The sequence below is a fragment of the Echeneis naucrates genome, chromosome 1 (assembly GCF_900963305.1).
Source record: "Echeneis naucrates chromosome 1, fEcheNa1.1, whole genome shotgun sequence".
Lineage (NCBI taxonomy): Eukaryota > Metazoa > Chordata > Actinopteri > Carangiformes > Echeneidae > Echeneis > Echeneis naucrates.
Window position 1 is genome coordinate 24,398,294 of NC_042511.1, and position 25,890 is coordinate 24,424,183.

At 41.3% G+C, this 25,890-nt stretch overlaps 1 protein-coding gene across 2 annotated transcripts in view; it reads left to right on the forward strand.

The window, feature by feature from the left end:
- Positions 1-25,890, forward strand: part of ndst3 (N-deacetylase/N-sulfotransferase (heparan glucosaminyl) 3) — a 37,556-nt gene that overhangs the window by 9,075 nt on the left and 2,591 nt on the right. For both annotated transcript variants that reach the window (XM_029497375.1, XM_029497373.1), the window contains exons 3-13: positions 3,621-3,708; positions 5,656-5,810; positions 7,236-7,421; positions 12,605-12,733; positions 19,291-19,473; positions 19,979-20,075; positions 20,904-21,027; positions 21,540-21,714; positions 22,158-22,328; positions 22,834-22,943; positions 25,634-25,736. In XM_029497375.1, the coding sequence (XP_029353235.1) occupies positions 3,621-3,708; positions 5,656-5,810; positions 7,236-7,421; positions 12,605-12,733; positions 19,291-19,473; positions 19,979-20,075; positions 20,904-21,027; positions 21,540-21,714; positions 22,158-22,328; positions 22,834-22,943; positions 25,634-25,736 (1,521 nt within the window). The remainder of the gene's footprint in view (positions 1-3,620; positions 3,709-5,655; positions 5,811-7,235; positions 7,422-12,604; positions 12,734-19,290; positions 19,474-19,978; positions 20,076-20,903; positions 21,028-21,539; positions 21,715-22,157; positions 22,329-22,833; positions 22,944-25,633; positions 25,737-25,890) is intronic.

Sequence of the window (25,890 nt, forward strand, 5' to 3'; positions counted from 1 at the left end):
AGAGAGGAGGTTGGTGTAAAGGGTTTGTGAAAGGCAGCGAATGCCAGCTGTCCAGATGCCTGTCTCCCATCTGTTTGAACCCCAACATCTAGCTGGCACCTGTCGCGGTTACCACATCCACATGAGAGCGTGCACGCAAGCACACACATACACTGTCATTTCCACATACGCAAAAAACAAACTGGCAATACTTCTGACACCAGCAGGCAGCTGTGGGATTGGGCACGGAAATGAGGGCTATCGCTAGCGGCTAATCCCAGTGTGTGTTTACCTTCGTCACTCGGATTGTCAAGATCTCTCGCATGCTACATAGTCCCACCTCCTGCTAATCCAAATCCTCCCTTATTTCTTATGAAGCATCTCTTATGGCCTGTTTTAAAGCCATCTTCAGCTTTGAGCTTAGTATCCAGTGGACAGATTGGCTTCATATTGCTTAAAGCCCTTCCCGCCCCTTCTTCCAGATCTGATGCCGTTAGCCTCAGAAAAACAGCAAAAGGGGACTTTGTCATTTTATCACAGAGCCATAGTTTTAGAGTTTAGCCATTTGTTTCTTTTCTTGATGTCTGGGTCTAGTTTTTTATCCATACTTCTTCCATCTCATGACGGCATACATTTAAATCTTCTGATCAAAATGCCACAGTTTTCCCCACAAAGTGTTTAAAACACATGTTAATACCGTTCTGTGGTTGCAGTCTCCTGAATTTGCTCAATTGAGAATATTTTACTAATGATTCAGTTTTACTAACCCGTTAATGTTTGACTCTGGCAAACCAATCTTAACCCTGTTGTTTAGGTTGTTAAATAAAATGCTTTCAGAACAGAGAGTGATGTCTGAAAAGCCATGAAGTTCCTTTCAGGTAGTTAAATGGCTTTGGAAACTCCCTCCCCCCACACTGTTCCAATGTCACATTTGTACAAGCCAAATAAACGAGTAACCCATTTATTTTTCTGAATCCAATGACACCGACTTCACGTTGTGAATGGTCAGTTTTGTGAAGGTGAGGGGATGGAGGATTCAACGTTTTCTCTCTGGCTCCCTTTATTCTTTTTTGCTATACAATTCTCGCTTTTCAAGTAAACAAGTAGAACTTGTGAATTAGAATTACATGAATTAGTGTGAAAGAAGGCCATTGTGACACTGAGACAAATGTACAGGAGTTGAAATTGGGAAGTATTTTATATTTGTAAGTGTCCAGGTAGCACAGCGGCAGAGGGGTTAGCACTGTTGCCCCACAATAAGAAGGTCACAGGCTCAATGTTCAGGCCTGGGCCCTTTCTGTGTGGCGTTTGCATGTTCTCTGTGTCTGTGTGGGGTTTGTTTCCTTCCACCATCCAAAGACATCATGTCTGGGTTAACTGGTCACTCTAAGTTGTCTTCAGCTCTGAGTGTGAGTGTGAGTGGTTGTTGGTCTGTCTGTCTCTGTGTGTTGGCCCTGTGATGGACTGCTGACCTGTCCAGGGTGGACCCCGCCCTCACCCAGAGTGAGCTGGGATTGGCTCCAGCAGCCGTGCAATTCAGAAATGGTTAAGCGGTAGAAGATGAATGAATGAATGAATGTATGTGTCAAGAAACTTTCTGTTTGCCAGTCTTTTCCTCCTGTCAATCTTATATCCTCCCATAATTCTGAGCTACTATACTGTAAGGTTTATCCATAAAGGGTAGCCTATTGTATAAAACATCTTTGGAACCATTTGAAAACCACTTTACAAGAAATGAAATTAACTTGAGAAAAGCTTCCACCACCACAGCGAGCGGTTTAGTGCCTGTGAAAGTTTCACAATCGGTGCTGTGGTTTCGAGAAAAAAGAGAGAGAGAGAGAGAAAAGAAAAAATCACTTGTTATTGGTCTTTTGTGAGATTTGAGAGGTAGATGCTGAGGGACGACAATGAGTCCACATTGTTTTATTTTTTCAATTTCAAATTTCAATTTATGACTAAAGTCCTCCTTGAGAGTTCTCAAGCACCCATCAATGCAACAATGAAGCAAGTTTTTTAAAGTTTTTAAATTGTTCTTTGCTCACAATTAGCGGCCAGAAACAGAGTGATTAAAGCTAAAATTTGTGCAGCAGTAAGCTTTTACTACAAACTCCTGCTCTTCTGTTTTGTGCGATGGATGTTAGGCAGCACAATACAAATGAGTTGTTTAAGATAATATACTGCACACACGGACACACACCTACACTGACTCCCACAGAAAGCAACATGCACGTTAATAATGCATTTCAACCAAGTGCATCGGGAGTGTATATTGAGTTATAAATGCAAAGCACTCAGCTACAAACTTAATTCAATTCTTATTCTTTTGTATCTGCACATTGTGTGGATAGGCAAACCTGCATGTGTGTAAGATGTAGAGGATGTCATAACAGAGGGGACAGGGGATCAGATTAGGGGGCCGTTCACATCTGTCAGCATGCAGCCATCTTCAACACCATTAGATTAGCAATAATGAAGGAACGGTGTGCATGTGTCTGTGTATTTGTTATTCTTGGAGACACACAAGAGAAAAAGGGTGAAAGAGATAAAAGGAGAGAGAGAGAGAAAGAGAGAGACTGCCTGGAACCAATTCTTTACTCTGACATCAGCTGCTCAGGTCTTGTAAATCAGGGATGGTTCCAGGGGATCGATTAAAAGCAGCATGACAAAGACTGGTAATAGAGCTGTGACTCGCAGCTCAACAGGAACAAGCACCAAACTGGTACACACGGAGAATATAAGACAACAAAATATTGTGGGAGCAAACCATGCAAAGTGTGATGATAGCAATAAAATGGGGCTGGAGACTGCAAGGTAAAGAGCAAGAGAGAGATGGAGGGAGAGAGGGACAAAGAGAGAGACATCCATGCTGCTTTAGCCTTCCTTTCAAATTGGTACAGCTCCGTCTCCTGAGAATGTGACATTTTCACGGAGCAAGCGAGAAGGAGAGATGGAGGTTCAGGGGGAGTGGGGGTGGGGTTGGGATGTGGAGGAGAAATGGGGAATAGTGGGCAGAGAGGCGAGGCGACTGCAGGTTTTCAGAAGTGGGAAGACAGAAGTGTAGAGGGCAAATCAGAATGAGCAGCGAGGGCGGAGAAAAAAAAGAGAAGTTGGGGGGGAGTATGGGTTTTTGCTTGGTACTGTTAGGGATGGATGGAGGGAATGATGAGAAGGGAGGAGCGTGTGTGTGTGTGTGTGGGTGGGGGGGGCGTAGGGATGGGGGGTTATTAGTCCACTCTCCAGAGGCTACTAATGCACTGACCTTCATTAACTCGCATTACTGACGGTGTGTCTAACTGTATGTGTGTGTGTGTGTGTGTGTGCGCACAACTGGGCGGCTCTCTTTAGTTAACGCTCATTACTGAGTCTTTGTTTAAAGGCCAGTAAACTAATGAAGTCATCAAATAAGTGGAGAAAATCCTGATTCAATTGATGAAACAAGAGACTGCAGTAACTTTAAGGACAGGAACGGACCTCTTGGCCATTGTTTGGCATCCAGAAAACACGGTGACAGTCGGCATGTGGGGGGCGCTGCTGTCGGAGCAGATTCTTTTAGATTTCACATATTTGTCAAGTGCAAGTGTGAACCATGAACCTAATACACCTGTGAATTCGTCTTGATCTATCCATCTCTCAATCTATAGGCGCTCCTTGACATTCAGAAACAGCTGCGCTCTCAGATCTCCAACTTCACCTTCAATCTTGGTTTCTCTGGGAAGTTCTACCACACAGGTGAGTTTTATACACTCTTCATCCATAACGCTCCAGTTCCCAACGCACAAACAAATTTCATCAAATATAATATTGTGATACAAAAACGTATTCCTACTGAATCACACGCAATGATTTCTGCTATTTATCTACAGTAAGTGTGTTCCAGCAAATTAGAGCTACCCACGCACATGAAGGCTCTTATTATGTAAAAAATCTACCCATTTTCACATATTATCTTCACTTCTTACATTTTTTCTTAAAGGTCACCGCCTCACAGGGCTAAATATCTATTAATGATTGTGCCTGAATAACATTATTTCTGTGATTGTGTGTCTTATATATTAGCTGTTTGATACATGGTAGCTTTCATTACACACAATGGGGCAAAAGCTGCTGTTTGTTTGTTATGAATAAGTTGTGTTTAAGTGTTGTTTCCTGTGATAATTTCACTGGTACTTCTGCGCATACAACACATAGTTCACAAGTATCTGTTAATAAAGGAATAAGAAGGACTCTTTGATTTGATGCAGAAAAACCACAGAAACATCATCTTTGCGACTCTTTGAGCATTTCTAAGACGAGTTCTTGAGGTTCCCACACACATTTTAACATTAACATTTCTTATTGTGCTAATACAAATTTGTATCGGGTCATACTTCACTGCTAAAGACATTTTTTCATTGTGTTGAGAAAATATATCCTCTGAGTCATGAAAGCAGTTTGTATATTAGTCATACATTAGTCATTTAGAATTACAGACCTCTGACTCACCTCAATACCTGTTTTATTCAAATATGTATGAAAGAGCAAAGCAAGTCTGGCACACACACACACACACACACACACACACACTAACACTAATGGTGAGGTAATGTATTTCCCCCATCCTTTTACTTCATATGTCTTTATTTTTACTTAAACTATTTTCATGCCGCGTTGCACAACATACACATTTGTAATTAAGTAAATAAATTTAAAAAAAATCTAAACAAGCATTCTCAGAAAACCAAAGATTTATGCAAATGCTATATTTACAGTAGATACCCATCATTTGTAAACAAGTGGCCTCATCCTCCATGGCAACATAGTGGGTATAATAAAAATAATGTTTTGCTGTATTGCACAGAATGATAATCATCCATTCCTACACAGCAGTATAAAATGCATTATTCAATTTTACAGTACAGTAAATTATGTGTTAAACATTTTCAAAGACAAACTAAAGACCAAAATTATTTTTATTTTTATCTGTGTTGTAAATTAGACACATTAATCTAAAGTTGTAAAAGTACATTTTGATGAAGCACGTTCACCGTGTTAAATTTTAAGGCATCTGAACATCGTATGATATCCCACTACTATTTGTATAGACTTATTAGTGAGGCTGTGACTTACTGCTGCCTGTTTGAAGCTCTCCAAGGACAGTTTCCATTGATTTTCTAGTTCAAGTGTCGAAATCTGTGGCAAGTTAACAGATACGCAGCTATGCTCGAAAAGAAAAATTGAGTGTCAACATTGGAGGAAATCTGGAAAAGAATAGGGGCAGCACAGCAGCATAGTGGTTAGCTGTTGCCCCTCAATAAGAAGCTTGCTTTCTGTGCAGAGTTTGGGTTTGAGTTCCTTCCTCCCACCGTCCAAAGACATCATGTCTGGGTTAATTGTCTGTAGGTCTGAGTGTGAGTGGTTGTTGGTCTCTGTCTGTCTCTGTGTGTGATGGACTGCTGACCTGTCCAGGCTGGACCCCACCTTTGCCCAGAGTGAGCTGGGATTGGCTCCAGCACACGGATGAATGGTACAGAATGGAAGATTTTATGGCAGGTGCTGTTGCTGTGGCACCGCCTGTCATCACTGCAGTATCAGACTTTGCGATGTGTACATAGCCTTATGCCACCGAGAAGCAATGCGTAGCAAACACTTTCAACATACTCTCAATGTCCACACAACGTGGTGTTTTTGTGCGCACAGGCACTGCACAGGAGGACGAGGGAGACGACTTGCTGTTGAAGTACGTGGATGAGTTCTGGTGGTTCCCCCACATGTGGAGCCACATGCAGCCTCACCTCTTCCACAACGAGTCCTCACTGCTGGAGCAGATGGTCCTCAACAAGGAGTTTGCTTTGGTGAGATGGATGGGCCATATCTTCTTACACGTTCTTTAGATCAGGCTGGCTCCCCATGATTGGATTTTCTTCAGTGTTCTTTGATGCTTGTGTAAACTCTGGGAGTCCACATCTTATGTCTGGCATGTTGAAAATTAGTTTTGCTTTAGATATTTTCCAGTGGTATTCCACAAGTAAAAAAAAAAAACAACAACAACAACAAAACTTCTGATTGCAATTTGTAAATGCATGTCGGAAGAAATGTTGTAAGTTCAGCATCAGACGCCTCCCTCTGTCATGTCTATTCTATGTCTGAAATTCATGTGCTAACCTGTTCTGCACAGCCTGCATCACCACTTTCCATTGGTGGTCCACTGTTAGCAGCAACGTGCCCTGAGGAAGCTGCATTTTTCAGAGAGTGTTTATAATATCTTGCATCACAAAGGGGGCAATTGTAAGGGACAATTATCCCAACCTGTTTGAGTAAAAAAACATCAAAGAATTTAGGAGTACTCCTTTTGAGAGACAATTTGGAGTCAGACTGCTGTATGAAAATCATTTTACTTGAAATACATTTCATAGCTGCTGTCAGTTTAATGCGTACAATGGAGTTGTTGTTTGCTCTCGTTGTTATGTAATAATGTGGTTTGACATATTTATACAGCATTGTAAACTGGCTTTTCCTTTTGTCTCGCCTATGTAAGTAATGTAAGTAATGCCTTGTGCACCCCACCCCAGGTTTATGACAATGGGCTGATCAATTAAACAACATCTTTCACTTGTCTGTCAGCACAGACGGTTTGAATGCTTTTACAAAATTTACTGTCATCCACTAATTTCTACAACAAAACAGCAAAGAAAAATATCCCAGTTGGGAATAAAGCACTTCATTTTGATAGCTACACCTGAGTCCTTTTTTAATCTGAATCCCACAAGGTCGAGTGCTTTTGTTGCTCTGCTCTGCGTTGCTGTTGTGCAGGTGGTGATGATTTGTATGACCATGTCGTGTCGTCGCACGTACAATACACAGAGTTTTCGGGGGCGGGGGTGAGGTGTTCTAGATATTGAAGGTGAACGTCGTCATAAAGTGTGATCCTTAACCTCTATTGTACACACACATACATATGCCACTACCTCATCCCTTGGCTGCTGATGCTTAGCTTTGACAGTGTGTGTAGGTGTGTGTCAGAGCCAAGGACAACACCATCCGTCTGCAAGATGGACCCTGCAACCTCCCACCCTCACACACATACGCATGCTTACACAAACTATATATTTCTTTAATTTCAAAGCCGAAGGCCAGCATCGTAACAAACAAAACACAAAACAAGTCCTGGAGAAGGTCAGGCTGTTGGGCCCTTTGTGTTTATGTGCTGTCATCTATTCCCATTGTTGCAAATGTAACCCTTTCGTATGTGTTTGTGCATGTGTGGACTACTGCTCCAGGAGCACAACATCCCAGTGGACATGGGCTACGCCGTGGCCCCTCACCACTCAGGCGTGTACCCGGTACACCTGCAGCTGTACGAGGCCTGGAGACGTGTATGGAACATCCGGGTAACCAGCACCGAAGAGTACCCGCACTTAAAGCCTGCCCGCTATCGCAAAGGTTTCATCCACAGCAACATCATGGTGAGGAGCAAGCACTTTTCAACATGAATCAACATGAACATGTTATTGCTCCTGTTATTAATCCCATAACGACAACGTTTCATCACCGCACTGAAACTGCCACAGATTTTTTCCACATACACAGTGTAGTTTAATGCTACCCACCTTGTTTCTCTGGGTACTTGCAGCAGATCTGGATGCCCAGCTGTCTGTAGTCCTCACATGGACTTCCTCATGTTTTGCGGGAAAAGAGCACAATCGATGACTTTCGTTTGTGTCCCCCACAGTGGAGATCCAATTCTTATTAAATTTATTAGTATAATATAGTTTTAGTTTTTTTTCTTCTTTTTTTTTTTTTTTTTTTGCTTACAATTAAATTTGCTGTATTACTAGTCTATGCCACTACTACTGATAATAATAATCATCATCATCATCATCATCACCATTGTAGCATGAGTTAAAATTTTATCAGCCACATAATGAACGTTATTCCAATTTTTATTTTACCTTATTACTCAGATTCACTGACTGGAGTGGAGTCAGTGAACCATATCAAAAGCACTCAGGTGTGCATCAGCATCGCCACAAGAAAAGACGCAAATGCACGCCTGCATAAATATACTATATAAATACACTGACAAGTTTCTGCACATACATGGTGTCTTCATCACTGCCTGTGTGTTGTATTTTATTTTACAGGAAACCTTTTACTGCATTGCTTTTTTCACCTTTTACAGGGCTAGAGGTAATTTTCATTAAGTCTGTTGTACCTCAGCTGGTTATCGTGGTTGTCCTGAGATACAAGTCAGTCGTGGTGCTTTGTGTTGACACATTTTATGAAACGTGTTGTCTTGACAGACAGAGGACAGATGTCTGTGTTGTCTGAAAGGAAAGGTGAGTCAGATAAACACAATATAGCTCATTTTTAATTTTGTCAGGAATGTTTCATAACATAACGCTGTTGATCGTCCAGAGATCATGAGTCTAACCTAAAAATCAATCTGCATTACATAGAGTTCTTGACAGCATGAAAGAAAAAAGATTTTTGGAATGAAACTGGTTAATTGCAACAATTAATTAGAAATTGTCAGAGCAGACAGAAATGCAAGATCTTTTACACACAAGAGTCTTGGGATATGTTGCTTTCTTGCCTGTTTTTTTTGTTTTTTTTTTTCATCAAACAGTTTTTATCTTCTGTGCTTTTTGCAAATAACAGTTTGCTGAATGTAGTCTTATAAAAAAAAAAAATCAATAATACTGTGCATGGTGTGTAACTTCTTTGTACACGTGTGATATGAATCATATGACCTCTTCTACATCGATTGAATATTTAAATGCTTCTCAAAGTGGCTAATGGGCTGAGCCTTTGTGTGTGTATGTGGTGAAATTTGTGTATGTGCTCGGGTACGTATCACAGAATGAGAATCTAATAATGAGAGCATTTTCACACTTCAATGCTTCAATAAATGATTCATCAGTCAATGTTTGAGACAACAATAGAATAAAACTCCTGTCACCCATTTCACTTAAGCAAGCCGTCTTCGACCCTCCCTCTCTCTACCCTCCTCCTCCTCTTCATTCACTTGTCATTCAGCCTCTTTGTCAGCGTGCACAACTGCTCATTTATTGACAAAAGAACAAATCACATCTGACACCAAAATTACCAGTCCTCGTTGTTCTGCTGTATTTTGGTCTTAAGCAAACTATTTGCACAGACAGCAACGTCAGTTTCCTAATCAGTCCTAGAAGTCTGCGTTTATTTCTTGTCATCTTGTCACAGATTTTTAAAAGAAAGCCACTTGAACAAAAACAAAAATACATATCCAAACTTCAGATTCAAAATATCCACAGGAAAAACTTCCAAAAAAAATAAAAAAACAGGACATGCAACACAAGGAGAAAATGAAGATTCAAAGAAAGAAAATAAAAATGCACCCTCGGTTTTTTAAATGTTTCTATTTTTCCAGTTGGGAATTTTGTTCATGAAGCAAATCACATTGATGGGAAATGAAGGACACATACAAATCTGATTCATTGTTGATGGCTGGTGATCACTTGGTGTGAACTTTCTTCAGTTGGACTGTCCTTTCCTGAGTCTGTCAGGAAATTAAGGGACTTCAAATGATGACTTGTTGGTCATGTTGGTTTACAACTGAATCAGCCCGGAGGCTCATACCCAGCTCTCCTGAGAAAAGCATCACATGCGCCCCAGTTTTGTAATTCTCTACAGCAAACGATAAGTGCACTGTGAACTCGATGGACCTTTTGGTAATGTCACACAATCTTCCACAGCGTACAGAGTTTTCATCATCAAATTAAGGTCACGTGATCTGACCAAAAATTGGTTGAAAAAGGCATTGTGTCCAAAAATGCCCAAAGATATTCAAAATAGAATAACAGAAATGAAAACATCTGCATTTTCATAACAGCTCAGCAGTCGCCATCTGTTAACAAAGATCATGAATTTGATCAAAAGCTACAGCTACTTAATTGGTTTTCAGATCACACTGGTCTGTCAAATGCTATTTACATAACTGTCGACGTACACAAATACATATTAGAAAACAGAATGAAATATTTAAAACTGGGACGAAATGTGAAAGTGGTGCTGGAAAATAGAGAAAGGCCCATCCCTCGCTCTGAGACATTGCATGCTGCACTGACTAAATAGGAAAGGGAGGCTAGGAAAAGAAAAACAAAAAACAAACTCAAAGCTTAGTTCATGGAGGCGGAACATTTTTCTGAGAGGCAGGTTTTGTGTGATGGTTTGTGCAACTCAGCCCATGTTGAATTTGAATTTTAAACGACTTCTCCATAAAGCAGCTGGTAAGCTTTACAGTTCTGATATTGAATTTGGCCTCTCGACCTCTCGTACAGTTACTTCAGGTCATTCACGCACATCCTTTGAGCTTTCTTTACTTCTCACATTTTTCACTTCCAATTTTTCTGGCAATTTCTGTCGATTAATCTTTGTCCTCTGCCTCTCACTCCATCTTTGTTTGCTCCGAGGAGGACAGGACGTTGTCTTAAAGCTGTAAAATTGGTATTTGTGTGTCTCTGTCAGCAGATTGAGAGCCACCCACTGGACCCACAGTATCAGAACAAATCAGACTGAGATATGGGATTGTGCTGTGTGTGTGTATGTGTGTGTGTGTGGGTGTGTTTGGAGGGGGGGTGGGGTGGCTGTGGTTGGGTGTCTGCAGTTCCACAAACATACTTGTGTGTGTGTATTTCTTTTTTTAAAATGTACTATATCAGTTTGAGCTATAGCTCTGTGGATAATTGGTTTGGTGAAATAGTGCTGAGTGTCTGTGGCTCTGGTGGCCTTCTCTCTCTCTCATTCTCTCTCTCTGTCCTTCTCCCCCATATATATATATATATATATACGTGTGTGTGTGTGTGTGTGTGTGAATGAGTCTTGGGTGTTTTATAGATAAACCAATATCTACGCTTCCAGCCTTTACTCTCTATTTCACACAGAGAAGTGCTCCACAAGGAGTCCTCAATAAAGACTCCTCTTCTCTTCTCTTCTCTTCTTCTGATCTGAATTTAAGTAAAAGGCAATTCATTTATTAGCCGTTGAACACTTAATCCTTCCCCCTACTGGTCTTTCATGGTTGTTTATATGATTGTAATTTGTTGTTGTTGTTGTTGTTGTTTTGTTTTTTAGTATAAGCCTAAAATAATGAACTATCTGTAGAGTTATGCTGGCCTTCACTTGCTCAGCGCGCTTTATTGCAGTTGAGGTTAGTATAAAGATAAACATTATAAATTTAGATCTCAGGTTTAAAGTAAAATGCTGCATTATTGCTGTCGTCACTTATAAATCATAACGTTTAGCCATTTATTAGTAGTGATAGAGACAACCTGAGAAATTAAGATCTGGGAACTTGTCTTTAACCAACCAACACAGTGAGTATGCAGCACACACAACAGACCTGGCTATGCACTTCAAGTATTCTCATGGCCAAGGGTGTTACCTGTTAAAGTCGGGATTAGACTTAATCCATTATCATCTCCTCCCGCTCTGGTAAACAGTGTGTCACCAAAATACCAAACAGGGTGAGAGGAGGGGGGGGCTGCACCCAGGGAAGATTTGACTCCACCCATGCAAATCAATGCTATGCACTTGCATGAAAATGGGCTCTCTGCTGTAGTTAACTAATCTCAGACAGGCTGCTTTTCAAGAGTAATGCTCTTGTTCAAGTACACAGCGGTGGCAGTAAATGGTCCTTCCACCGATATGCCTTTTTCACAACAGACATGATGACTTATCATAATAGGTAAACCACAGGCGGAACTAATGACATTTAATGCTGGCTCTCCCAGAAAGGTGCGTCAGTGAGCCATGTGCACAAAAAGCAGAGTCCTGGAACTTGGACACCTAAATGGAACAGAGTAATGAATTATGTTATTAATTACACTGAGCTTTTTGTCCTATGACAAGCCGAAATGCCAGCTGTGAAAAAGGTCTGATACACTCTGCAAGAATGTGACTCCAACCATCTGTAGAACTGACACCTGTGTTTCTTCACTGTGATAATTAACATTACCATATGCTGTATGGCACAACATATCAGAAGAGCCTTGACCTGCTCTGCGGCCCGCTTCTCATATTTATTAACTGCTGCGTACAAAAGCTTGACTCTGTAGCTGTGTGTTTCATTATCTCGTCGTGTTTTAGGCCGTTGACTAAATCATTTCTGTTATTTTAAGGCTTTTCCGAGGCTGATTTGTTCTGCCTGTCAACTGTTGGTGAAAATTTGAAAATAAAACTTAAAAAAAGAATAGCTGGGTGATCCGAAACCGCCTGTTTTGTTCTCCAGTGTATCCTGGTGATTTCGATATGCTTCTTCAAGAGAAAGGAAAGGATTTTACATATTTAAGTCAGTTCATCGGTCATTGGGAGTGCTAACGCGTCTCTGGAAAAGGCTCTTTAACATCGTTTGTGACTCCAGAGGGAACAGAGCAAAATCTGATTTAAATACCAGCGTTAGAGTGCTGTGGAAACACAAATACAAAATGGGTGGAGTATTCGGTGATGGGTCATTGAAAACAACAGATTCTCATTTTCCCCAAGAAATGACTGCCTGCTGTTATCATGTGCAGCTTACCTTGTAAACTGTAGATGTGAAAAATATTAACAGCTCCTCCCTTTGGTGTATGCGCTGTGTGTGTGTGTGTGTGTGTGTGTGTGTGTGCAGGTGCTGCCTCGACAGACGTGTGGCTTGTTTACTCACACCATCTACTATAAGGAATACCCTGGTGGACCGAAAGAACTGGACAAAAGCATCCATGGGGGAGAGCTGTTTCTCACCGTGCTCCTCAACCCAGTGAGTAACAGAAGCCCCACATACACACAGACACACAGACACACAAACGCACAGTCTTACACATGCCAGCAGTTATACAGGGTGAGAAGCCAGGAGGACTGTTGCTTTCTATTTTGATATTTGCACCTTAAAGAGGCACCAACTGGGTTTCCCGTTCTCTCTCTCTGTCTCTCGCTCTCTCAGGTAACTTCCTGTCTGGCTGGTTCATTCGTGTTCATTTTTGCTTTTGTGTGTGTGTGTGTGTGTGTGCGTCTGTCTCTTTTCCTGTCAGGGGTTGCTTCTCACTGTGGAGCTCTGTTCATCTCTCTGCTTTAAATTAGGTCTCACCACAGGGGGGTTGCTGTCACACACACACACACACACGCACGCACATGTACACGCACATGCACAAAAATATACCCACCCTGCTGTGTGTGTCAGCTCGACTTGATTCTGCTTTGAATTAAGAAACAGAATTAGGGCTTGGCAGCAGTTAAGATGCTCCTCCACGTGCACGTGCTCTCGGGTGTGTGCGCACCCACCGTTAAAGACAAGCATACAGGAATCATCTCCCAACTATTTCTTCGAGATGAACCACACATGAGCCACGCACATGCACAAACACGCACCAAGATGCTCATGGAGCAGCGGTAGGTTGTATTGAAGTGTCAGGTACAGGAGTGCTGAACTAGAGGAGCTGTCAGAACTCAGGGAACATCACAGAGTCATGGAGCTCCGCACAACAGCCCAATCCAAGCCTTTCTTCTCTCACTGCCCCACTTTGTCTTTGTCTGTCCTTCTCTTTGATGCTACTTTTATTCTCTTACTTTCTTTTCTTCTTTTGTCTCTTTTCCCATTGTCTTTCTTTTATTTATTCCTGTATTCATTCTTTTTCATATAATCCTGCACTCTATACTGTTTCGCTTTCGGTTTTAATTTTGTTCTCTCTGGTGTTTTATATATTTTTTCATTCCGACTGTCTCCAGTGTCTTTGCCTTTTATTGCTGTTTCTTACTTTGAGGAATATGCTGCTTTTTTAAAATTATAATAATATGTGACTTTGGCATACATACATAGAATATATGCTTATTGTACTCCTCTCATCTGTCAGATGATATCAAACAAGAAATTAGACATTGGTTTATATTTCTTTTCACTCAAAAATAGCCATACTATGCTTATCCTGACTTCTTTACAGTAGGTAGCATAAAAGATGTCTCGCGGTTTCCCCTACAGCAATGGTCCTGTAATAATAAGCCAAAAATCTCCGAAGTTGGTATTGAGTAGAAATTACAGTGACTTTAATCGCCTTTTCCTGTGTAATGGAGTGGCAGAGTGATTTGGGAGGCTGAATTGCTTATTATGTATTATCAAACTGAGGGAGAAAAACTGTATGAATACAAGATATCAATAGAGAGATTACTCCAAACTCACTGTCAATTTCAGCACGCTCTATTGAATGGATATTCTGAGGAACTGGTAGTTATGTGGCCTTTTGCAATTAAATCTTTGTAGCAGTTTGCATGAATAGCGTAACTCAACATGACTGATACTGTCACTGCACAAACGTACAGCGTGGATTCTGAGATGTGATTGATTTATTTACTAAATGACTGCAAATTTAAGCAAAGGTCAACACTGACAAGTATGGAAGCATGCAGTCTGTAAAACTGACTGGTATTTAAATTTAATCACATGGACACACCTTCCCCTTTAAAATGTTTCCTTCGCATATCATCACAGTACACCTGCCTTTTGCTTCTTAATAACCACCTCGATGAAACCTCGATGAAACCCTAGCCCTCTGGAAGTTTGACATCATAATTCATTTTGTTAACCAAACCCACATTTCCATATTTCAAAGTACTGCCAAGGTTTACGAAACGAACATCTTAGACCCTCAGCTTTCTAGCAACAGCCAGAGCTTCAGAAAAATGGAACCCCAGAACCTCAAAGCACTTGCTTATGGACATATTCAATGCTTTCAGGAAACAAAAGTCAAATATCTGACCAAAAAGATGATGCTGCTAGAAGATGGATGGTTTGAGGTTATGGGATTAGAGCTAAAGTAAAGGCTGAAAAGCACAACAAGATAACATCCCAAAATACCATCTGATGATGTGTAACAACTGTGGGTGAAAGATAAACAAGAATAACATATGTGCACATAAGTGTACAAAGACACACACACATAGTAACATGATAATGTAGTAATACAATACCATAAATAATAATATCATATAAAATATAAATATTGCTATATCTATATTATAAGGGTTGATTCTTTTGAAGAACCAGAAACAGACACAAATTATGTTTGTTCTGCTATCTTTTGTTCCTTTCTCTCACGTCATCTCTCTCTTGATCATTGTAACAAAAGGTGATACTCTCCTCCTGTGCCTCTTAATGAAGAGACCTATTAAGCATAAAAGCAATTTAAACACTCAATGCGAGCTATCTGCTGTGACATATGTCCACACACATACCCAGCCACATGATTAATTTTCACTTCCGCCTGCTATGTTTCCATTTGCAGACACACAAGCTTTCATTAGTTTGCTGCACTTTGTATTTAATCAATAGTTCTCTGTAGCTCACTGCTTTAGTCCCCTGGGGATTTCCCATTGTTTGATGATCTGCACATTGGTAACATTGTCACTTCCCATTCAGTGACTTTAAATCACATTTGGCCTGTGGTGGCAGTTTACCTCCGACAGCAGCCAACATATTGGGCGGTCGTGTGCAGTAGATTGCGTGTGCATATGATATGTCTGTGTACATGTGTCTATGCGGGTGTGGATACTTTGACATGATTCTGGGCTACATCAGCAGTCACTAAGCTCCCAAACTCACACATAAGCTCAACAATCGATTGGATGACCTAGACTCTGCAAACAGCCAATAGTGCACAAGTCATTCCCCAATAAAAGACCGGGGAGATGGTGAGAGAGGGAGAGAGGGTGGGGGAGTGGGGGTGAGAAGGTGGCAGACAGATTGAGATTTAATTTTCAGGTCACGGCATCTCGTGTCCCTTGAAAATCCAGACACATACAGCGAGGAAGTGATGCACGTATAGACCCATGCACAGAAATGCACACAAAAACACCAACAAGCGTGCGCGTTGTGCGTCAGCATTTAACTGTCTACATAGGTGTGCATGCATGTGTTTGTATGAATGTATCCAGCTGAAATAAGCAGAGCTGCAGACGTATATCAGGGATGACATTTAGAGCTTAGCTCTGCCACTAAGCTTATTAGCCAAGCACCAAATATCAGCACAATCTCACTCTTTCCAAGCCGTCTGTTTTACAGAGTGCGTCATCTCACGTCCCTCACCCTTCCCTTCCTCTCAAGGGTTCTATCTCATGTCGCTGTGTTTTGGTTGACATTTTTTCTTCTTTTCAACTCATGCATGCTGACTGTGCTCGCACGTGAATGTTTTATCACTCTGTCTCATTCCCACTCCTTACTTTCCTTCCTCACTTGTCCTGCTAATTGCTACTGAAGGCTCTGGCAACTCATCAACACATACAACCTCTTAAACCCACACAAAGCTTCAAACCAAACAGGAGGAGAAATTAGAAAGTGAATAAAGCGATGAACAAGGACCAATAGGACAGAGCCAGAGGATGCTGACAGGAGCTGGCAAAATGAATTGAAATCATTTGTTGTACTGACGTTCAGCTTTCAATTATCCTGTGGAGAGGCAGAGACAGCATGATGGACTGTGAGCAAGAAGGAGAGAAGGCGGCCATGAAAAGAGTGAGAAGTAGGGAAATGGAGATGAAGGCAGGAGGAAGGAAGGCATGACAATGAAAGCAGGTGGGAGGAGGTGAGTGTGGGCTTCTTTTCAGTAGTAATAACTCAATCAAGGAGAAATGTATGTGGGACAAAGTGGTCTGCAATGGGAAACAGACTGCTCCAGCTACACCAATAGATAGAAAGATAGAAGTGGAAAAAACCATCCTCCGCCAAAGTCCTGCAAAACTGAATTATCATAATAATATCCTTCATGTTCGAGGGGATTGGAACGTGTTGCAAACTCAAATACATGACTGATGTCCTCTTAATCTTCCAAGACATGACATTTGTGTTTGTGTGTGTGAACATCACTCTGTTTGGAGTGACATGCTCCATCAGAACATCTAGGTCAGCATGAGATTTCATTGGAAAGGACCAAAAAAAATAAATAAATAAATCATTTAGTGACGTTCTGAGGCAGGTGAGATAGTTGGAGTAAGACATTCAAAGCAAAGAAAATGGAGGAAGTGAAGCTGCAGAGGAGCGAAAGACAAAGAGCAAAGCTTTGGGGTTGGATTTATTTCTTCCAGTCTAGTTTCTCATATGATATGAGCCCAATTCTTAAGTTAAATTATTACCGCGGTATCCTTTATTAAAGGCAAATATGGGGACTCAAAGCAATCCAAGGTTCTGGGAATGAGATGTGGCACTAGATGCTGAGAAAAGGTTTATATGGCCCAGTTAATTGAATCCTTAACCACTAGAAGTATTTGGGGCTTGCACAGTGTCAGGAGATGAAGACGCTCTTTTTGTTTTTGTTTTTTTCTTTAATTCAGACTCACCTGCCACAGTTACTAATCCTTTTGTTATCCCATCCTCTGTAATTTTTTCTTTTTTTTTTCTTTTCAGCACTTCTCCAATTACAAACGCAAATCATCTTTCCACTCTGCCTTTGTTTAATTTGGCAGCCAATGCCTAAGCTCCATAATGAATGTTTCCATGTTCAATAACACTCAGATTCTCCCTCTGGCTTTCATGCACACACATACCGACAGTGCACCCTGTTTCCTCACAGCCTCGCAGTCAGACATCATAGCGTATTGAGCGGTTTGAAGGGAATATAAATCACTTTTTGATCACCTTGCCTGCTTTCAAAGAAAGCACAAAACAATACAAAAAGGAGTGAGGTGCAAGACTTCAACATAGTTCATGACATCTTATTTAATCAGGCCAGATTTGTCTACATTCTCTTCATTTACAAGCTTCAAAGTTTTTCATTTCCTTAATATTTTCATCAGATCCTCAGTCCCAAATGTGAATAGATGTTTCTCGTGAAACATCGTCAAATTTAATTTGACACTTCTCTTAGTGTGGTGCTGGAAGTTCACCATTCATGCTTTGAAGGTGGGGGTTTGGGGACATTGTGATTAATTGAATTAGAAAAGTGAGCCAGCAGTTTTCGTGCCACATATTTCTGCTACTCTTGGTTGAGTGCTTGTTGTTGCCTCTACAGTGGTTCCACGTTGTTGCACTAACATCAGCTAGATTGATAAGAAGCAGGCAAAGCTGCTGGTTTGCTTTAAGTGAGCACGAGATAAGAAGACAGCAGCAGATGCACACAATTGAGCTGGCATACACAGGCGCACAAATACATAAACACTTACGCTGACATGCACAGACACTTGCCCACACGTAAAAAATCACTCAGACATGCATACCCTTGCTCCTCTCCCCTCTTTGTCTGCTACAGTGAGTATTTCTCTCTCTTTGTTTGTTGCAAAGTGGCAACACATGTCTGTTTCCCTTTCTCCCTCCCGCAGTGTCTCATGCACATTCCTTCCATCAGCATTCGGAGCCAATCAGTATTCTGAACAGCTTTCCAGGTTGGCCGGACGCTGATCCATCAAACCACGACACTGTTTCGCTTTTGTATCTACGGCAACCTTCACTGTTCAGGAGCACTGACGGTCGTCCATCATCCAAAAATTCACTGTTTGTCTGTGCTCACATTCACGGGCATCCTCCCAAATATATTGACACGCAATATCTGATACACACAGACACACACGTGCTCACATCCACCAAATAATTCATATCTTAATGGCTGATGTTACCCTTTCATCCAGACACTTCACATTCCCAGGCTCCCTCCAATCACAATAGAAAAGTGAATGCGTGTGTGTGTGTGTGTGTGTGTGTGCCTGTGCATTTGTCTGTAACAGCTATCTTAGCTTGTCTCTTTGATCAGCCTATAAAAGCACCGAGGCGTAGACAGATAGCCTGGACCAACACTCTATCGCTGCTTCACTTCTTCTGAGCCTCTCCTTCTCCCCTCACACACATTAACCATTATGAACACACTCTGAAACTCTCTCCCCCTTATGTGTTGCTGCATCTTACCCATCACCCAGTGGCTAGGAGGAGTATTGTGCTGCCTCCTCAACTTTATCTGTCAGGAGTGGGGAATGCATTGGTTTCAGTTTATCTGTGTTCCTCTTGAAACTTGAAACTGTATCGCGCTGAAAGTTAATTTACAATCTAAACTGAGTGTGTCACTTTGCCAAGTGATAGCAAATATTGATACCCGGTGGACAGCTGCTCTGTCGGGGACTTTAAAACTATCATACGCTGAGAAATAATCTGTTTGCTTTCCGCTGCACCCACAACAACAATAATTACATTTACTGCTTTGCCTCCATTTTTCACAAACATTGGAACTTGGGAAATTAGGTTTTGACTTTATCACAATTTTGCACGATACAAAGTAATTTTTTTCCCCCCTTTCTCCAATTCTAACTCCCACCCCCCACGACTCTCTCTTTTCTTCTCCGCTCCAGATCAGTATATTCATGACCCACCTGTCTAACTACGGCAACGATCGACTGGGTCTGTACACGTTCGTCCACCTGTCCTCCTTTCTTCGCTCGTGGACAAACCTTCGACTGCACACACTCCCACCCCTGCAGCTTGCGCACAAGTACTTCCAGCTCTTCCCCGAACAAAGGAACCCTCTCTGGCAGGTGTGTTTGTGTGGATGTTTGTCTACATGTGGGGGCTTGTGCGTTTCTGCGTAGCTGTACGTTTTTACTGCTTACACTTGCATGCAGGAAGATATTTGTATTCGACAAATTTAAAAATATAGAAGAGACAAATATATAAATCTCTGTTTAGTGTGAAGAGGAGAGAAGACAATCCATTCTCCAAAAAAATGATGCAAAATTAAATTAGAACTGAATAGGTTTGCTAACTTTCTTATAAAAGGCTGTAAAGATGGCAGGTCTATTTAAAATAATTTTAGTATTATTGCGAAATGATATAACTAATAATTATTATTGTTGCTGTTTTATGCCACCATGAGCTAACAGTAGAGGGTTGTTGACCTTTTTACCTCTTAAAAACATACACGCTGATGTATGTGACCTTATAACAAAGCTTTCATTTAACCATTCTGTTCAGCAAATCCTGTCTTTCTGTGCTTCACTTTGCATTACATCAACCCGTAATTCTTTGCCTCTGATCCTTCAGAACCCATGTGATGACAAACGACATAAAGACATCTGGTCTAAAGAGAAAACCTGCGACAGGTTACCTAAGTTCATGGTCATAGGACCACAGAAAACAGGTAAGCTATGAGCAAACACACAGCCACACATGCGCATGCACCAAAGAGGCTCCTACTGTGTGCCCAGGTGTGTCGATACTCCACGTCAGAGCCCATTGGTTTAATCCCCTTCCTTTCTTTGGTCCCCTCAGAGGCAGACAAAGGAGGAGACTCTTAAATGTTTTCCTCCGTCAGCATACAGTCTATCTACTAACACAGTTCTGAGCTACCTCCCCCGCTTTCCTCTTCTTTTTCTTTACAGACCAACAGAAAAGGAGATTGTCAAACTATATACGCTGTTTAGCGCTTGAGAAAATGCAATTCTATTTACTGGCGTTTGTTGTGAGAGGTGAGGAGAGTCTATAATGCTGCTAATTTACAGGGAATCATTTTTTAAATAGGAGAAAGGGTCATGATACCAACTTTAGCACCCCAACAACAATTACAATAAAATCATTTCTCATTTTCACCAAAGGACGTGACTCGCATGTCAGTTGATCTAGCAAATAGGTGACACAGGTAGCAGAGATGTGTAGGATGTGTGGGAGTCAGTTTACAGGGAACTGTGCAACACGGCAGATGCCGAGGGTGAAACAGAGGGCACAACCAAAGCCCCGGTGTCGATTGGTGTCAAATAGTTTTCAATCATTTGACAGGGAGGATGGCGATCACACACACACACAGCGTATTCTCAACAAGATATAAATCTTGTGGAATGGAGAGTCACTCAGAATGGATCAGTGGGTGACAGCTTCACGCACATACTGACACATCCAACACACTGACAGTGCCACACACATGCACACACTGAATTAACAAGCCAGTTATGAATTATGCCCTTTCTTCCAGGAACGACAGCACTTTATCTTTTCCTGCTCATGCATCCCTCCGTATCCAGTAACTTCCCCAGTCCAAAGACTTACGAGGAGGTCCAGTTCTTCAACACCAACAACTACCACAAAGGAATTGACTGGTGAATACACACTTAGCCCTGTTTGTCAGTCTTTTCTTTCTTTATTCCCTTAATTAGTCAGAAGAGAAGGTGAAATGAGAAATTATAAACACCACTTATTTATTTTGTGAGGTTGTGTCTTGCAAATGTCAGTGATACATTAAGCAGTTCAAAGCAGTTCAACAGTGTCTTTTAAATTATCTTTTAAGCCTGGAAATGTAAGCCAGCAGACATATGGCTGCCTAAATTGACCCATAAATGGGTTACTTAGCTGACAGACACAGCTGGTGCATTCTCCGAAGTCATCCAGAGAAGACTTGCCTCTGAAATTCTTCATTAAACACTGCTCAGATCATATCATCAAGTTTATTTTTGAGTCATTGTTGAGGCACGGATAGAGGATGTAACTTTGTGACTTTAGAAATTGTGTCTGACTTTGAAAAAAAAAAAAGTAAAAGCTTAGCAACCTTATGCTGTGTGTGTGTGTGTGTGTTTGGATCTGATCTCATTAGTTTGCGTGTATTTTGCCTCAGGTACATGGAGTTTTTCCCTGTGCCCTCTAATATCAGCACGGACTTCCTGTTTGAGAAGAGTGCTAACTATTTCCCTTCAGAAGAGTCCCCAAGGCGAGCTGCTGCCCTGCTGCCCAAGGCCAAGATCATCACCCTGCTCATCAACCCCTCTGACAGGGCCTACAGCTGGTATCAGGTATGTACACACACACACACACACACACACACACACACACACACACAATATGTTAGATGCCAGCGTATGCATTTTTTTAACTCGTCACAACTGTCTACTTCACTCTATGTGACATGCTTCATCTCTGTATTGATTGGAATCACCTTCTTTACCAAGAATCTGTTTGGAGTCTTACATCCCTCTGCGAGCCTGATTTATCTCTGTATTGTAGCACAGGAAATGTCATGCAAGCCTGCAATACTCTGCTGCAGCTTATTCAATTAATGAGATGTGAATGTCACCAACATTCCAGCTTAAATATTAAAGAGTCGTCCATGATGCGAAGTCGCTCATGCAAGGTTGTAAATGAGATCACCTAATGCTGAAGAGACTGAATGAGAGCAACTGTGCCATCACAGTGAGTTCTTGGATGCTCATTTGGTTGTATTCATCGGCCTCCGCAGCATCAAAGAGCTCACGAGGACAACGCTGCCCTGCGCTTCACTTTCTATGATGTCATCAGTGCAAAAGCTGGAGCACCAGCTGAGCTGCGCTCCCTACAGAGCCGCTGTCTCATCCCTGGTCTCTACTCCACACACCTAGAGAGGTGGCTCACATACTACCCTGCAAGCCAGGTAAGTGCAGGCACAGATGCAGACCCCAACATACCTGTGCACAGATAGCAAACAAATACACAGACCTGTTATGTTCAATGCGTATGAACGTTTGAAGATTTTTTGCTGATATTAGCTTCTCTTATTGTGTCGTTAACTGCGATGAGGGATACAACTGAAGTAGAAGTAGCTGATTATTTGTATCCCAACTGAGTACCAACTTTATTAGGTATGTCTGTGAAAACCTGAAGATTATGTGAAAATTAAGGCTATTAAAGCTGCACTTGAAGAAACTGTGGCCGAGTATATTTTGCGTTGTTTAAACTACATGTAGCAGCACATTGTATGCAGACGCATGAAGGGGAGATACATCCTTAAGAATTACCTGTTATTTCCAGCTTTGGTTTCAAAGTTTGACAGCAGAAGCCGTCACTTTCATTTTTCCCCAACACATGATTGGGTTGTAAAGCACAAAACAGTGATTAGGTGGTAGGCGGAGTTACGGTATGAAAGTATCTGTGTGCAGGTGATGATCATCGATGGCCATCAGCTGAGATCCGACCCCGCAGCAGTGATGGATGAAGTGCAGAAGTTCTTGGGAGTGACTCCTCATTTCAACTACTCGCAGGCCCTGACGTAAGTCTCTCACACAGCATGTCAATATCTACCCTCTCTCTGGATTTCTGCTATCTGTCTTCGCTGTGTGCCATCCTGGGCTAAGGCCACATTTCCCTGGAATAGAACTGGATGGACAGACTCAAGCAGGAGGGCATGAGAACCCAATTCTGTGTGGAGCCTGACATCTACTGGTCAACAGCAACTTACTGGCCATCTGATGTTTTCCAGTTTTGCTGGAGAACATGTGACAGTGATATCACCTGGCACCAAGGACCAGCCAATAGCAGATGGCCAGTAAGCAAATCGCTTTAAGCCACGAAAAGCCCGACTTTACTTCTGAGCTTTTGTCAGTAGTTGGAGGATAGAAAGAAAGAAGAGAGAAACATTTGACAAAAGCTCACACATTTTTGTCTGCACTTCCGAAATCTTTGTATTGGTATGTATTTCCATTGCTTGTAATAGTTTTTCATGGATAAGTTAAAAGATGGCGTGCGTATTTTGCGAATAAGACATAAATTTGTTTTTGCAATATCAATCTGATGGCTACTCTTTTCAAAACACAACGTGTCAGCATCCTGAGCTGTTGGCCTGGGATCAAATCCCAACAGAGTGCTGACGGACCTCTCACTTACACATCCTGTCTGTCTGTGTCACAGCTGTCTAAAACAAAATGAAGAAAAGATTAGTGCACAATGGCAGTCCAGAGGAAAGACATCAGTCCCAGAGGAAAATATCACTAATGCAACTTTCATGAGCTGAACACAGCATTTGTTGTTTTTCACACAGACTTAAAGGAAAATGTGTGTCGGGTAGAGATAAAAACTAATTTTTCTAAGCCATAGGTGACGTTGGCATGTGGAACATATCCTCCAAGATAACTCAGAATTTACCTGGAATAGAGTTTATGTTAGAAGCAAGAGGCATCGATCGATTTTCAGTAGATATAACCAAAGATGAAAAACAGCATTATGTGCCTACTGTGTAATTGTGATAAAACATTCAATACATCCAGTATATTCAGATAATATGTTGTAAGGGATTCCTTAAGTATGAATGCCAACTTGTTTAAAAATAAATACTTATCATGAGAATTTGCTTTGCTCATTCTCCATTTGAGATGTTGCATGTGAACTTGAAGTTTGGGAGATGTGTGTAGAGTTTTTATTTCTGAAGCACCACTCATCAGAATGCAATCTGCCTGCGAGCCCTCAAATCTCCAGACAGGGACATCCAGAATTTGTAGCTCCAAATGGGACAGAGAGCGCCTCTGTCTTGCATCACAAGCCCACATGCATACAAATAATTTGCAAAGAGATGCATTTTGACAGAATAATAAGGCAGCTGTTCATGTGTGTGTAAGTGTGGGGTGTGTGCTTCAGTGTGTGTTTTGGGTGAAGAGCGAGTTCTATAAACGCCTAATCTTTCTTTTCTCCTTCTCATTCTTATGACGTCGCTGCAGTCTGACAGATCCTCAACACTGGTGCCTATTTATTCCCCCCACCCTCCCCGTCGCCACCCCCCTTGTGTTCTCCTGTTCTGTTCTGTCAGAGAAAAACTGCAGGAGAACCATTTAACTCTTAAAAAAAAAAAAATGGCATTTACCTGCTGATGCATGCAGATAAATAATGATATTTGCATCTTTCAGTCACATCCAGATGAACTCAAATGACATTTAATGTATATTTTTGTGTATCTTCGTTCGCACTGCAAAAGGAAGGAGCATAAATGTTTACAGACAACATCAATATTTCATTTTTAAATGACAGAAAAGCATCTTTTTTCTTTTTTCAGAGTTTGATCCATGCGGGAGACATGCATACATCTCTACTGTATCCACATGTGCTGAAAAATACTGAAGCACACATCTACACTATCTCCAAACACAAACCTGTATACACACACATGTTTTTTTTGTCATGTTGACATTATAATGATCAGCATGACAGATATTTCTTTCACACATAACATGCTGTTATTTTTTTCTATTGAATAACATTTAAACCCAATCTGAGGTACAATTATTCCTCTGGAATTATATTTCTTTTTAGAGACACATTTTCACCCTCTCTAATAGTAATATTTTTGTCATTTTGTAATTTGGACAGCTGAAAATATGAACTACGTGACAAAAATCAAAATACATGTGTATGAAAATGTTGTGTAAAAGCTCAATGGTTTTCCTCTAAACCAACTGTCACAAACAAAACAAAAAAAACAAAACAAAATATGCTCCTCGTTTTATATTTACTTTTGTGTATTTTTGAGGAAAGAAAAAAAAAGAAATGGTCTTCAGAACAACTGGTGAATTACTAAACTAAGCTCCTCTTTCGTGTCCACTGATAGTGGTTCTGCAAGGAGGGGAAGAAAGAGGAAGGGGAAGGGAGGGTGGCGGTGTGTGAAGGTGAGAGACTGAGTTCAAACAGGACAATGCGACAGAGGGACAGTGATTGTGAATGAGTAAGAGACAGGCGGAGAGCGTTGAATGCGTAGTGACACAAATGTCACTACGCATTCAACATGCTTTAAGATGCCCCACTTTTCCAGGGCTACTTTCCAAAGAGAAGAAATCCTCTCAAACATTATGGCCATTGCGACAGCACGGGGGTTTATTTTCAAAGCCAGCTATTTCAGGATAAAAGAAAAGAAAAAGAGTGCTCTTTCCTGTCTGTGTTGATCTGACTGTATTTTCTGCTTTTCTCTTCTATCAGGTTTGACCCTCAGAAGGGCTTTTGGTGCCAGCTGCTTGAGGGAGGAAAGACAAAATGTTTGGGAAAGAGTAAAGGGAGGAAGTACCCTCCCATGGAGTCTGAGGTAAACCTCCACATTCTGATTAAAACAGATTTATGTTCAGAGGATAATGGATTTATGCACAAAATGAAATGTTTGAGTAGGAGACAAACAAAAAGAAAACACAATAGCCTGACTGACAGCGACAGCTCACAGTCCCCTCCACTGCTGTGGCAAA